The sequence below is a fragment of the Bufo bufo genome, chromosome 2 (assembly GCF_905171765.1).
Source record: "Bufo bufo chromosome 2, aBufBuf1.1, whole genome shotgun sequence".
NCBI classification, from domain to species: domain Eukaryota; kingdom Metazoa; phylum Chordata; class Amphibia; order Anura; family Bufonidae; genus Bufo; species Bufo bufo.
This window is the reverse complement of record NC_053390.1, coordinates 580,582,688-580,596,869: the sequence shown is the minus strand read 5'-3', so window position 1 is coordinate 580,596,869 and position 14,182 is coordinate 580,582,688. Positions and strand designations below refer to the sequence as shown.

The 14,182-nt window shown below is 43.1% G+C and overlaps 1 protein-coding gene across 7 annotated transcripts in view; it reads left to right on the top strand.

Moving 5' to 3' along the window:
- Nucleotides 1-14,182, top strand: part of CENPE (centromere protein E) — a 118,215-nt gene that overhangs the window by 50,322 nt on the left and 53,711 nt on the right. For all 7 annotated transcript variants that reach the window (XR_005776334.1, XM_040418234.1, XM_040418233.1 and 4 more), the window contains 6 exons: nt 6,305-6,482; nt 6,571-6,689; nt 6,772-7,017; nt 7,658-7,810; nt 7,911-8,219; nt 12,135-12,398. Coding sequence is in view for 6 of the 7 variants with exons in the window: in XM_040418234.1 (XP_040274168.1) it covers nt 6,305-6,482; nt 6,571-6,689; nt 6,772-7,017; nt 7,658-7,810; nt 7,911-8,219; nt 12,135-12,398 (1,269 nt within the window). In the remaining variant the exon portion in view is untranslated. The remainder of the gene's footprint in view (nt 1-6,304; nt 6,483-6,570; nt 6,690-6,771; nt 7,018-7,657; nt 7,811-7,910; nt 8,220-12,134; nt 12,399-14,182) is intronic.

The following is a 14,182-nucleotide window of genomic DNA, read 5'->3' as shown; positions in this document are numbered from 1 at the left end:
TACCATGGCTGCCAGGACTTTAGCGTCCCGGCAGCCATGGTAACCATTCAGAAAAAGCTAAATGTCGGCTCCGGCAATGCGCCGAAACGACGTTTAGCTTAAGGCCGGATCAATGCCTTCCAATGGGCATTAATTCCGGATCCGGCCTTGCGGCAAGTGTTCCGGATTTTTGGCCGGAGAAAAAAGCGCAGCATGCTGCGGTATTTTCTCCGGCCAACAAGCGTTCCGTTCCGGAACTTAAGACATCCTGATGCATCCTGAACGGATTTCTCTCCATTCAGAATGCATTAGGATAATCCTGATCAGGATTCTTCCGGCATAGAGCCCCGACGACGGAACTCTATGCCGGAAGACAATAACGCAAGTGTGAAAGAGCCCGAAGTTGGCTTGTTAAAGTATATAAATCTACAATTGCCAGTGCTTTTGCCGTGTCTAAACGGCAGCCCCCATGAAATATTGAGAAAAGGTGCTCTTTGCTTTCATGTCCTTGTCTTAATTGGTGCTTGTTTCTGCCAAAACTCATGATATGTAAATGCTACTTTACTATGCAGAATCATTCAGGCCAGAACATAACTTTGTGGTCAGGCCACATGTATTCTCAGGATAGGTCATCAATATCGGATCAGCAGGGGTATGACTCCCGGCACCCCCGCCGATCTGCTGTTTGACGAGAAGGCCACGCTCATGCGAGCACTGCTTTCTCTTCATTGTTTACCTGCTCGCTGTTGCAACCGCAGCAGTGAGCAGATGTTAAATCTAAGCCATCCCATTCACTTCTTTGGGACGGCTTCTAGTCACATGTATAGACATGAATGGGACAGCTTAGGTGTAAGTACACCTGCTTGCCACTGCGGATGCAACGAGCAGGTAATCAATGAAAAGGAGGCAACGCTTGCGCGAGCGCAGCCTTCTTTTAAAATGTCTGATCGTCGGCGTGTCTGGTTATCGGACTGAGGATAAGTCAAAAATATGAGTACAGTGGACAGCCCCTTTGAAAATAGCTCAAGCGGGGGGCATGGCCAGCAGCCGAGATGGCTGGACGTATGTGAGAGGCTCCGTGGTTGCAGCTACAGTCCTGGACAAATCCTGGCTTCTACAGGCCATTTAAAAGATAAAGAAAGACCCCCTGACTGAGCCCTGCTGATCAAAGAAGGCGCATACCAGATTTATCCTGCGGAGAGCACCAGGAGCTGTGTTGGGAGCAGGACCAAGTGCGAAGAGTGCAGAAGGAGCGGTGGACTTGTGGTGCGCTTGGTGAGGCATACAGGGAGAGGATCGGGCAGCGGGAGGCAGAATAATTAGAGTGGAAGGAGAGAACCCGGCTTATCCTGAAGGTCCCCTCAATTTTCCACCAGTCGGCCATCTTGGCGGCTCCCCTGCGGCAGAAGGAAGGAGCACAGTAGGCTCCTGTAGCAATAGCAGGTTGATTACCACCTCCCTATACAGCACAGACCTAATCCTTTGTGTATAGTCCCTGGATGTGCAACTGAGGACTGCCTTGCTTGATATACAGTTTGAAGTGTACTTAGAGGCAGAAGACTACGCCAGGATAATATCCCCTAACAATTCTGGAAGATTTATTACACGAGACAATAAAGAGCACCACCTAAAGTATTGGAACCAGCTTCACCTGTTGCATACTGGCTATCTTGATATAATGATGGGGCCGCAAAGCGCCGCTAAAAAATTGTGAGCGTTCGCCAGACAACCAGATGACTGTGCGCAGTCACCGCAGCGGAATGTGCATACCCGGGCAAGCACAGCTTCAGGTGCACTGGCTCCTATAACTCCTCCTGAAGGGGATTATTAAGAGCTCACTCTTAAACAGGTATCGGCTCAAGTCTTGGAAGCTATCACTGCGTGCAAGACATCTCTCACAGGGAAATTAGTCTACTTTCACACTTGCATTTTGGCTTTCCGTTTGTGAGATGCGTTTAGGGCTCTCACGTGGTCCAAAACAAATCGGTATGCATTCTAAATGAAACAGGATCTGCTCAGAATGCATCAGTTCAGTCTCCATTCTGCTTTGGAGACGGACACAAACGCTGCTTGCAGCATTTTGGTGTCCGTCTGATGAAATTGAGCCAAACTGATCTGTTCTGACACACAATGTAAGTCAATGGGGACGGATCCGTTTTCTCTGGCACAATAGAAAACTGATCCGTCCTCCGTCCTTGACTTTCAATGGAGTTCCAGACTCCTCGGTCTTGGTTATGTTAAAGATAATACAAACTGATCCGTTCTGAACGGATGCAGACGGTTGTATTATCTGAATGGATCCTTCCATGATGGATCCGCACAAAACACTAGTGTGAAAGTAGCCTTAGACGAAGTCAAGATTGACCTGGGACTACTGCGCCAAGAAATGCACAAACTTGCGAGAGTTCAACACACTGAAGAGCGTATATCACGCATAGAAGATACTACTGCCACGGTTCCAGATCCATTTCTGAGCTTAACACCAAAGCGGAGCTCTGGAAAAGCTCTGGCAGATAACCTAGAAGACAGACTTGGCAGAAACAATATTAGAATCATCGGCTTGCCTGAAAAAGCAGAAGGTCGGGCACCTGATGAGTTTATAGAAAAATGGATAAAATAACTTTTTCCAGATGCAGATTTATCTTCCGCATATGTGGTCAAAATAGCTCAGAGTACTGCACCCCTCTCCCCACCAGGTGCACCACCCAGACTTATGCTAGCCAGGTTCCTCAACTGCAAAGATGGAGACAAGATACTAGCTCTGGCCGGAAGACTGCAAGAAATTAAGTATTATGCCACCAGAATGTCCATCTTGCCAGACTTTTCCATGGAATTGCAGAAACGAGCCACCTTTTATGGATGTCAAGAGACTCCTGAGAGAAGCTAACATCTCTTACTCCATGGGCTATCCAGCAAAACTCAGAGTGGTGGATGGCAATAGAGCGGTATTCTTCACCTCACCTGGAAAAGTCTGGGAATGGCTGACGTTACAGAGAAGATCTCAAAGACATTGAGACCCTTGGCATTATCTAGGGACTGAACACCAGAAGACTGACCTATTGCCTGGACTGAAGTCAGTTCAGGTCTAACCGTATAATTGAAGAAAATATGATTTAAAGAAATCTAGGTGGTTTTTCTGGTTTACGATAATTATGCGTTATCAGTTAATCATAGTTACCCACACAACACTGTTATACGCTAACATACCCACTGCATTATGTGCCACTCCTGATAACCTGTATTTGTCCTGGAAACCTTGGCTGAACTAAAAATCTTATGGAATGTCAGGGGACTAGGTATGCCACAAAAGAGATCTGTGGTGTTTGCTTTTATTAGAAACTCGAACCCTCAAGTCTTCAAGAGACTCACCTTATCGCTAGCACTTCTCGGGTACTAAAGAAACCCTGGGTTCAATGGGCCACACACTCTTATCACACCCCTTCAAGAGGGGTATCCCTGTTGGTACACAAACAACTATGCTGGGAAGTAAAGGAATTAGTCATTGATACAGAAGGCAGATATGTCTTTGTTCACTCTCTTATTGACAATGTACAATATATCTTACTAGGAATTTATAATCCATCCCCCCCCACCATTCCAGTCTATACAAGTTTTACATTTAGCAGCTACTCTTTTGCGGCTACGTGTGTGTATGTGTGTGTGTGTGTGTGTGTGTATATATATATATATATATATATATATATATATATATATATATATATATATACACACACACACTCACGGAGTGCAGAATTATTAGGCAAGTTGTATTTTTGGGGATTAATTTTATTATTGAACAACAACCATGTTCTCAATGAACCCAAAAAACTCATTAATAACAAAGCTGAATATTTTTGGAAGTAGTTTTTAGTTTGTTTTTAGTTTTAGCTATTTTAGGGGGATATCTGTGTGTGCAGGTGACTATTACTGTGCATAATTATTAGGCAACTTAACAAAAAACAAATATACCCATTTCAATTATTTATTTTTACCAGTGAAACCAATATAACATCTCAACATTCACAAATATACATTTCTGACATTCAAAAACAAAACAAAAACAAATCAGTGACCAATATAGCCACCTTTCTTTGCAAGGACACTCAAAAGCCTGCCATCCATGGATTCTGTCAGTGTTTTGATCTGTTCACCATCAACATTGCGTGCAGCAGCAACCACAGCCTCCCAGACACTGTTCAGAGAGATGTACTGTTTTCCCTCCTTGTAAATTTCACATTTGATGATGGACCACAGGTTCTCAATGGGGTTCAGATCAGGTGAACAAGGAGGCCATGTCATTAGATTTTCTTCTTATACCCTTTCTTGCCAGCCACGCTGTGGAGTACTTGGACGCGTGTGATGGAGCATTGTCCTGCATGAAAATCATGTTTTTCTTGAAGGATGCAGACTTCTTCCTGTACCACTGCTTGAAGAAGGTGTCTTCCAGAAACTGGCAGTAGGACTGGGAGTTGAGCTTGACTCCATCCTCAACCTGAAAAGGCCCCACAAGCTCATCTTTGATACCAGCCCAAACCAGTACTCCACCTCCACCTTGCTGGCGTCTGAGTCGGACTGGAGCTCTCTGCCCTTTACCAATCCAGCCACGGGCCCATCCATCTGGCCCATCAAGACTCACTCTCATTTCATCAGTCCATAAAACCTTAGAAAAATCAGTCTTGAGATATTTCTTGGCCCAGTCTTGACGTTTCAGCTTGTGTGTCTTGTTCAGTGGTGGTCGTCTTTCAGCCTTTCTTACCTTGGCCATGTCTCTAAGTATTGCACACCTTGTGCTTTTGGGCACTCCAGTGATGTTGCAGCTCTGAAATATGGCCAAACTGGTGGCAAGTGGCATCTTGGCAGCTGCACGCTTGACTTTTCTCAGTTCATGGGCAGTTATTTTGCGCCTTGGTTTTTCCACACGCTTCTTGCGACCCTGTTGACTATTTTGAATGAAACGCTTGATTGTTCGATGATCACGCTTCAGAAGCTTTGCAATTTTAAGAGTGCTGCATCCCTCTGCAAGATATCTCACTATTTTTTACTTTTCTGAGCCTGTCAAGTCCTTCTTTTGACCCATTTTGCCAAAGGAAAGGAAGTTGCCTAATAATTATGCACACCTAATATAGGGTGTTGATGTCATTAGACCACACCCCTTCTCATTACAGAGATGCACATCACCTAATATGCTTAATTGGTAGTAGGCTTTCGAGCCTATACAGCTTGGAGTAAGACAACATGCATAAAGAGGATGATGTGGTCAAAATACTCATTTGCCTAATAATTCTGCACGCAGTGTATGTATATGTGTGTGTATACTACTATGTTAGTACCAATCCCCTCACGGTGATAGACAAATGGAAAAGATTGATACCCACACTTACAGAAGAATCTAATGGTTTTATTAGAACCTCATTTACAAGTATAACCAGCAGCCAATAACAAGATAATCCAACTGTACATAATTCACTAGACATATCTGACGCCAACTATAGAATGGGCAGATTATATGGAGATGCAACCCAATTGCCGCATTCTGGAAGGAGGTAACTGCATTTCTCTCCAATCTATTACCGGTTCAGGTGGATTGCACCCCTGAGGTTTGCCTGCTGGGAATAATGAATGAGGATATATGGGATCATTACACGACAACATTTCTGAGGGAATCGCTTTTCATGGCATGTAAATGTATTGCTCGGAGATGGTATGATCCCAATACGCCGAACCTGTCCATGTGGAAATTGCAAATAAACCAGATACTACCGTATATAGTGTTTAGTGTTTAAACACCGCAATAAACCTCAAAAATTTGACTAGGTCTGGGGCCTGTGGTGTGGGTCACCTCACACTTTGTATTCAACCTCGAGACTGCGGCAAGCTCTGACAGCGGCTTAAGGAACCTAGGCTTAATCGGCTTAGTGGCATCAACTGAATGTATTGTATAATGCAAATTCATTTAATGTCCTATGTGGCTGGTAAGTGCAGTGAGTAATTGCAGAAGTTGATAGTAAGGATTGTTTCTCTGTCTGTAGTATGACATGTAACAGGACTGTATGATGTTGATGATGATTTTCCTATGTTAATAAAAAAAAAGAAAAAAAAATAATGCTCAAGATGGCCACCAACATTATCATGTTCAGGAAATAGAATTTAAAAAAAGAGTACAATCAGAAAATAAAAACAGATTCGAAAAAAATATATTTTTTGTCACTATCTGGATTTGACTGGCAGATAAAAAATTTTGCTGACACATTTCCTTTATATATGGTTTCTTTTGGAAAAACCTGTTTAATATGGAAAGCTGAGTTGTGCCTATTTTTATCCTTAGGAAGACTTGAATAGCTTGTGTCAACACTTGAAACAAGACGGTGAGAAATATTTAGCCCAACTTGATGTGGAAAAGTCCAGCAGAACTGAGCTCCAATGTGAGGTTGAAGAAAAGCGCAAGAGGATTGAGGAGCTTGAAACTAAACTGCAACATATTCTCAGAAACCTTGAAGAAACGGGTATTTTCAGTAATACAAACTTCATGTAAACCAGTAATTCCAATTAATATAGAAATCACTCACTTTTGCTCTGTTTCTATTGATCTAGAGTCAAAATATAATAAGATGGCAGAAAATCTTGAACTGGTTACAAAGGAAAGGGACCATTTAATATCCTCAATGGTTACTAACAGCAATCTCCTTAATGAAATGACATCTTATAAGCAGGTAAGTTTTTATTTTAGTTTCTTTTTTTTTTATTGTGGATTTTAAAAAAATATATGTATCCAATTTGTTATCTACATTTAAGGACAATCAGACAAAAGACCAGAGTTTACAGGTCTCTGATGAAATATCCACAAATGTTGATCAGTTTGATACTGCAGCCAGACAAGAAGAGATTGAAATGGAGAGCGACGAGTTGACCGAAATCCTCAGTCAATTGCAGCAGCAAGTCCAATTGCTTTCTCAAGAGAAAGTCGAACTTCAGCAGACCATTGATCTTAAGAAAGAAAGATGTGAACTGCTGACTGATCTTCAGAGACATACAGATAATGTAAGTAATAGTTTAGTAGCTGGTGACAGGTAAATCAAATGAACTTTGCAACTTTAAAAAAATAAAAATTTTATGCCACTAATGTAAAACATGTAGACAGAATCGCCCATGTTCCCCCCCACGCTCAGTCATTTTAAGCTGTTGGATGTGTGGATTAGTGAGGTTCTCAATCTTTCTTATTCCATTTTCCCCTGTGATTTCTAATTCTGTGCCGAAGGTGACTAAAGTAGCTCTCTAGAAGCGGAACATATTAATTAGTTTTTCCCACCTAACTGTATGCTATGAGTGGCAGTACCAGCCGCTACCACTTGTATGGAGGAGCTGCTGTACTTGGTAAATTATGAATGGGGCCAGTGCTTGCAATGAATACCACAGATCCCAAACACCTTCCAACACACACTTGGAAATATTGATGGCCCTATACATCCTATTGAACTATATGACAACTCTCACCTGACTCTGGACAACCTCTAAGTCATGTGAGACATTCTGGTTTAGAACGATGCACACTGCGTTACAGCCGTTGCCGTTAGTCGGTCACTCTCTTCACCTCCTTACTTTTCCAATCAGTTCTGCCTTGCGGTTTCAATATAGTTGTACTTTATACCGGTCAATATATATTTTGTTTTCTTAAATCTAGTACACAAGATCACAGGAAGAGATACAGAGATGCCAAGAGGAGTTAAAACAGCAAATCAGCTTTGTTGGAAACTTCAATTCTCAAGTTACTAACAGTACTTTTATAGATGAAAAGGGAACAGAAACTGACCGGATGCCATCCTTGGAAGTGGAGGTTAGTCCCTTTGTCTCTGGTCATTTGATGTGCTTTATATTGTATTTTTTTTGAGCATATCAATTTAATAGTTTTGGGTTTTGAACACTTGATCTTACAGGTTCTTGGCTTACAAGAAAAGCTGCTGCAGAAGAACAATGAATATCAACAACTTATTCAGAACATAGAAAAGCTTGGGCAGGACAAGAGCATTTTGAGCACTCAGGTTGAAGGTCTTCTGAGAGATATGACCGAAAAACAGTCAACACTTCAGTCTTTACAAAATGAAAAACTTGAAGCTGAAAGGAAACTTCTGGATCTTGGGCAGCAAATGGAAGTAATTGTTCAGGAGCGGGATCATCTGAAACATGCACAACAAGTATACTCCTCTGAAATAGACCAAGAAAGTCAGACAAAAGATAATGACCAGGTATTTGATCTTTATCTTCTAGCATTGAATATTGGTAACAAATGTATCCTTTAGCTAGTGAAGGCTGTGCCCTTGCAGATTTATTCTTATGCTCCAGTGCAACTGAAATAAGAATCAATCAACTATGTAAATGGTCTTGGTTAACATATATCCTATCATTTTGTGAATTCAGCTCTGGTACAGGGCTATGGGTATGTATGATTAAACCACACATATATCCTGCTGGTTGTACTACCTTCTAGCTGTCTCCTTTTGCTAACCTAGTTGGAGAGGGACAGAGCGAAAGGGTAACCACAGGACTTCAGGATCAGACTACATTTAGTAAAGTTTGTAGTCTGTTACCAAGGAAACAAATAGATTGTCATAGAACCAGGTGACCCAAGACAGTAGGATGATTTTAATCCAAAGTTGTTTGATTTCTCAATATGCATGAATCAACAAGAAAATTAATAACTGCAAAAGTACACAATCTTCAAGGGGAACTAAGCCCAGAATCTAAACACACAAAACCTAACACAATCTCCTTGTGTGTCTTTTATTTGCTCTGGTTTCATCATATCATAATTAGACCATAAAAATGCAATAGAGAAACATTGTATACTTCTTGTAGCCTGCAGCCATGTCTCCTACCCCCTCCTTCTCCTCCTGTGATGCTAGTGAACATGAACGGGATGTATAAGTAGAGGGCTGGACTTAGTCTGGATATTTTTTTCAGCATGGTGAGCATGGCCATTTTGTTGGAAGGAATCTCCTAGTTAGTAATGTTACAAAACAGGTTTGGTAACCGTGCCAGACACAATGTCAATACGATCTGCTGTAGTACATACGTGGTACCAGCCATAGTACATACATGGTACCAGCCAATCTGCCCAGTTATGCAGTTAGAATTCCTCCTGTCACACTTGTGCAGATTAGCCTTTCAGCGGCTTGCTGGAAATCAAACTGCATATATAGTATACTCATGCTCATCCTGATATTATATTTATGTATAACAGGATTGGCCTCCGTTACATCTCTGCAGAGGTTGTAAGCCAGCTTCCCCAGGCTGCTGAATTCTAAATCCCTTCATACAGCTAGACCACCTTGCCCTTCAGAGCCCTAGAAAGGTTGGTTGACAGCAGATTACATTGCTCTGATACAGTATGATTCACACAATATAGGAGGTTAGCATTGTGTGTGTTTTATATAACCAATATGTCCCCATCGCTCCCCTGTGAGACTTGCTACCCAGCATTCCCAGACTGCAGAATACCAGATCAGCCTGTTTGTGTGTACATTTCCAGCATTGAAAAATACCTAGCTGGGTTTGCGAGCCAGGAAAAGTACGAATCGCCAAGACTAATCCAAAGTCTTTTTGGATCCTGGGAAAGCACGGGTGTAATGCATGACGTGAACGCATAGCACCCGCACTGAATCCTGACCCATTCATTTCAATGCAATTTTTTTTAATTTAAATTTTGTTTTCACACATCAGTTCTGCGTTGCGTGAAAAACGCAGCATGTTATATATTCTGGGTTTTTCACGCATGGCCTCATAGAAGTGAATGCAGACAAAACTGACTGAACTTGCTTTGAAAATGGTGCGAGTTTCACTGAACGCATCCGGAGCCAAGTCACGCTTGTGTAAGAGTCCTAATAGAGAATGCAAAATACTAAATCTGCTAAGATAAATCCCCCTCTCACTACAAAATTGTGCCATAGCTAGGCGCTTTTGCCTTTTTAGGGTCCTGGGAAATTCGGGTTGCCTCTAGGGTTGGGAGATATCAAAAATATTCAGACGATATTAAGAATAACCCAGTATAACCATGTCTTGTGGCCACCATACAGTAATGTCTTCTTGTTGCTCATGTTTGGGGGAGTGCAGTAGTGTGGTGCAGCTTGCAGGCAGGAAGGAGTAGGCCAGAGTTAGACAGGGCCGCAGTTGTAGAAGACATACATGGTGATGGACAGACATAACACCTTTTATTTAAGACAGTCGGGTTATCTTTTAGGGTCTCTCAGACTCCTCTTCCTCCTTTTTGGACAGTTACGGGCAGGCGTGAACTCTCTGGGGGGTGGGAGTTGAAAAATGTTAACGACCAGTCACTCCTGTGCTGCTTGGCGGCGTCGGTGGGCGGAGACGCCGGGGGCCGCTGCTGCGTGTAATTGTACTGGTATGCATCATGCAGGGACGGGCGGACACAGATTTTGAAGCAGTCAGCGCACTTGACCGCTTCTATGACATCACAAAATACAGTGGTTATTAGGAAACGGCTATATCGCTGTTTCTTAATACCACGGTATACTGCCAACACTGGTGTATTGCTCAACCCTAGTTGCCTCCATGTGGAACTGTAAGCTCTTTCACATGAGCAAGCATTCCACACAGGTGCAATGCGAACAGAATCCGGACCCATTCATTTCAATGGGGCTGTGTAAATTAGCGTTGGTTTTCACGTATCACTCTTGTGTTGCGTGAAAATCGCAGCATGTTCTATATTCTGCGATTTTTATATATTTTTTTTTAATTTTTTTTATTTCCCCCCCCAACGTTGGCCCCATAGAAGGGAATGGGGCTGCGTAAAAAAAATTGCATCCCATCCGCAAGCAAGTGAGGATGTGATGCAATTTTCACGGATGGTTGCTAAGAGAGGTTTGTAAACATTCATAATTTTTATTTTTTAATCACCTGCATGCAAAATGCATTTAATCACATTGCGACGGGGCCTAATAGACTGCTGAATACCAAATCTATTAAGATTTATTCTGCCCCCCCCCCCCCCCATTCCCAAATAATGCCATAGCTAGGCAGATTTGCATTTCGGGGTCCTGGGAAAGCTGGGTTACCACCATGTAATACTGCAGATTACTAAATCTACTAAGACAAATGCCCCTCCTCACTCCTTTAAAGGATAACTGTCATATTTTCACTCAAAATTAATCCATAATCACTAATTATTGTGTTCACATACCACCTGTTTAATAAGATTCCTTCCATGGCAAGACTTCTTTCTGACTATCTTCTCAAGATGGCCGCCGATGCCCTTACCCTGAGGCTGAGACCTCCCTCCCTCCCTAACTACCCAGAATTCCTTCAGCGCATCTCGGGAACGTGCAGCCTCACCCCATCCAGTCAGCTTAAACACGCCCTCTTCCTGCTGAGTAATCGCAAATTTTTATCGCGAATATCGGCACTATCCTGGTGCGACAGGAGCACGCGCGCAGCGTTCTGGACTGCCACTACTACTACTTCCTCCGTCTTCTGTGTATATAGAAGATGGGAGACGGAGGACACCTAGCAACGCGGTTTTAGCCTGGGGGAGGAAAGAACATGCTGCAATTACTAGGTAATTCAATACCTATGCAAAAGTATTAACTTGGGAACTAAGACCAATCCAATTACATTAAAAAAAGTTACCCTTTAATAGTGGAACAGCTAGGCAGATGTCCCTTTTTCAGGTTACTGGGAAAGCCGGGTTGCTTGAACAATGTACGGTTTAATCTGGTTTGGACAGTGTGTACAGATCCAGTTGACTTGTAATCCAGCTTTCCAACAGAAAAAAATAAAGTCAAAGTTGCCTAGATAGTAAGAAATCCTTCCTGCTTATATGGACAAAATTGACATTCAGGCACCTGGGAAAGCTGGGTAGCACTGCCTGTAGTGTCAGTGTGTTCATACTGTCTAGTATCCCTGCTCAATGAGGGCCTTGTTGGACTGCAGGACATCTCTTAGAACTTCTTTCTGTAGCAGTTTGAAGATGTCAAAGCTGAGAGAGTAAAAGACAAACTTTCCTTGGCAGATTATGTTCCCCCCCCCACACACACACAGATTAGTGGTCCTTTAATGCTCCCTGTAATAAGATGACTGAAAATCCCCAGAAAATGATTTCCTTCCAGTGTGTATCTAATGATGACCTTTTATTAATCATCACATAGGCTTCCCACTTTGAAAAGGAGCTTGAACAATCCAGCCTCACCATAAATAATGATTTAGAACTCCTGAAAATGAATTTGAAGAACCGTGAAGAAGAACTGGAAATGCTAAAAAGTGAAAAATATTATAATGAGCAAAAGATAAATAATCTTCAGAACCAAGTGGAACTTACCACTGAAGAACTGAAAAACATGAAGGTGGCACGACAGTGTCTTGAATCAGAGATGGCCCAACTCAAAGAAGAGCTTGAGAAGAATATTGAAAAGGTAAACTATCTTTGCATCTGCTCAACTATGGGTTTTAAACAGTTGAAGAGTTTGTCCTTTTGAAGACTGTCTCTGTCCATATGTTCTTTGCGGGTATATGAATGTCATGGAGGGTGACCCCCCCCCCCCTACCCCTTTCCAATCACTCCCCGGAAAAGTGACCTGCATTGAGAGTAGGGGTGGGCGATATAAACGATATACAATATATTGTCATAAATTCGGGCAACGATATAGATTTTATTTATATCGCGATAGATGACCACAGAGCAGTAGTGAGCTGAAGCTTATCACTCACCGCTCCGTGGCCTCCCGACTCTGCACTGCGCTGCACTGGCCAGGGCCTTGCATTCACACATCGTCAGCGCGCTGGCTGACGCTATGTGAGACGTAAGATCCCTCCCAGTGCATGCTGGGAAGAAGACTCTGTCCGTCTCCTGCGGACTCCATCAGCCAGCCACGCACCCTGCAGGAAAGGTAAGTATATTAGCTGGGGCCCGAATCTACCGGGGGGTGGGGGGATCGGACAGTGGATGGATATGGCATGGAGCTGATGGCGCTGACTGGGGGACATGATGGTGGCCATGTAATTTGTATACCTACAGAAGAAAATAATATATATCGTTATATCACACATGCTTCAAATTATATCGAGATATAGATTTTAGGCCATATCGCCCAGCCCTAACGAAGACTGGATCCTGCTTGGGACGACTTGAGCCTTTTACATATTTCATGGTCAGCCCTGCACAGGAATGGCGGCCTATGTTAGGCCTCTTGCACACGACCATATGCCCTCCGAGATATAGGTTCCGTGAGCAGGCCATATGTCCCGTAGCGGCATTGATCATGCGCACGGGAGAACACAGCATCGTAGATAACAATGATGCTGTGGACGTCGGGCCGCCAGCAGGGCTATTGTCCTGCACTCATAAGATCATAAGGCAATAGTCCCGTGGGCGGCCCGACGTCCACAGCATCATTGTAATCTACGATGCTGTGTTCTCCCGTGCGCACGATCAATGCCGCTCCGGGGCATACGGTCGTGTGCAAGAGGCTTTATACTGGAGGGCCAGCAGCTTCCCCCTGCGGAATCGACTATGTGCGGGGAGATGCACCCATGGCTTCATTCAAAGTTGTTTGTGATGGCAGAACCCAATTTTTATTCATTTATACCTATTTGGGGCCAAATTCTTGGCACCCCATTTAATGCTGGATATCATAGAAAGGTGTCAGAACACAGAGCATTGCAGTTTGCGGTGTATGGGGCTGCATAGCTGCAGACCAGCCAGAGTGCCCAAGCTGACGCCTGTCCGCCACCAAAAGCACGTACAGTGGGCTTGTGAGTATCAGAACTAGACCACAGAGCAGTGGAAGAGGGTGGTCTGATTTTCTGTCTTGCGGTTTCTTTTACATCATGTGGATGGCGTGTCTTGGTGCCAAACACTACAGGACACATTCAGAGGTCTTGTGGAGGTCCGAGCTCTTTTGGTGGCAGTAGGGAGACCTTCACAATGTTAGGGGGTTTCAGTTAGATGGCTGATTTGGATTATAAAATTTAGTTTATTCCAGGTACTGTAAAGGTGTTTTTTTTTTTTATGTGACGTTTGTAATTTTATATATTTTAAGCAGTATGTATCTGGTTGTACCTCAAAGAAAAACTTCAGGGGGAAAAGAAGTTCCATTATAATTTTTCATTGCTTTAGACCACCTCTGTACTTGGGACATTGGATAGAAATAACATCAGATTCTTATACTGGTCTGACTTTGTCACTGATTGTGAGTGC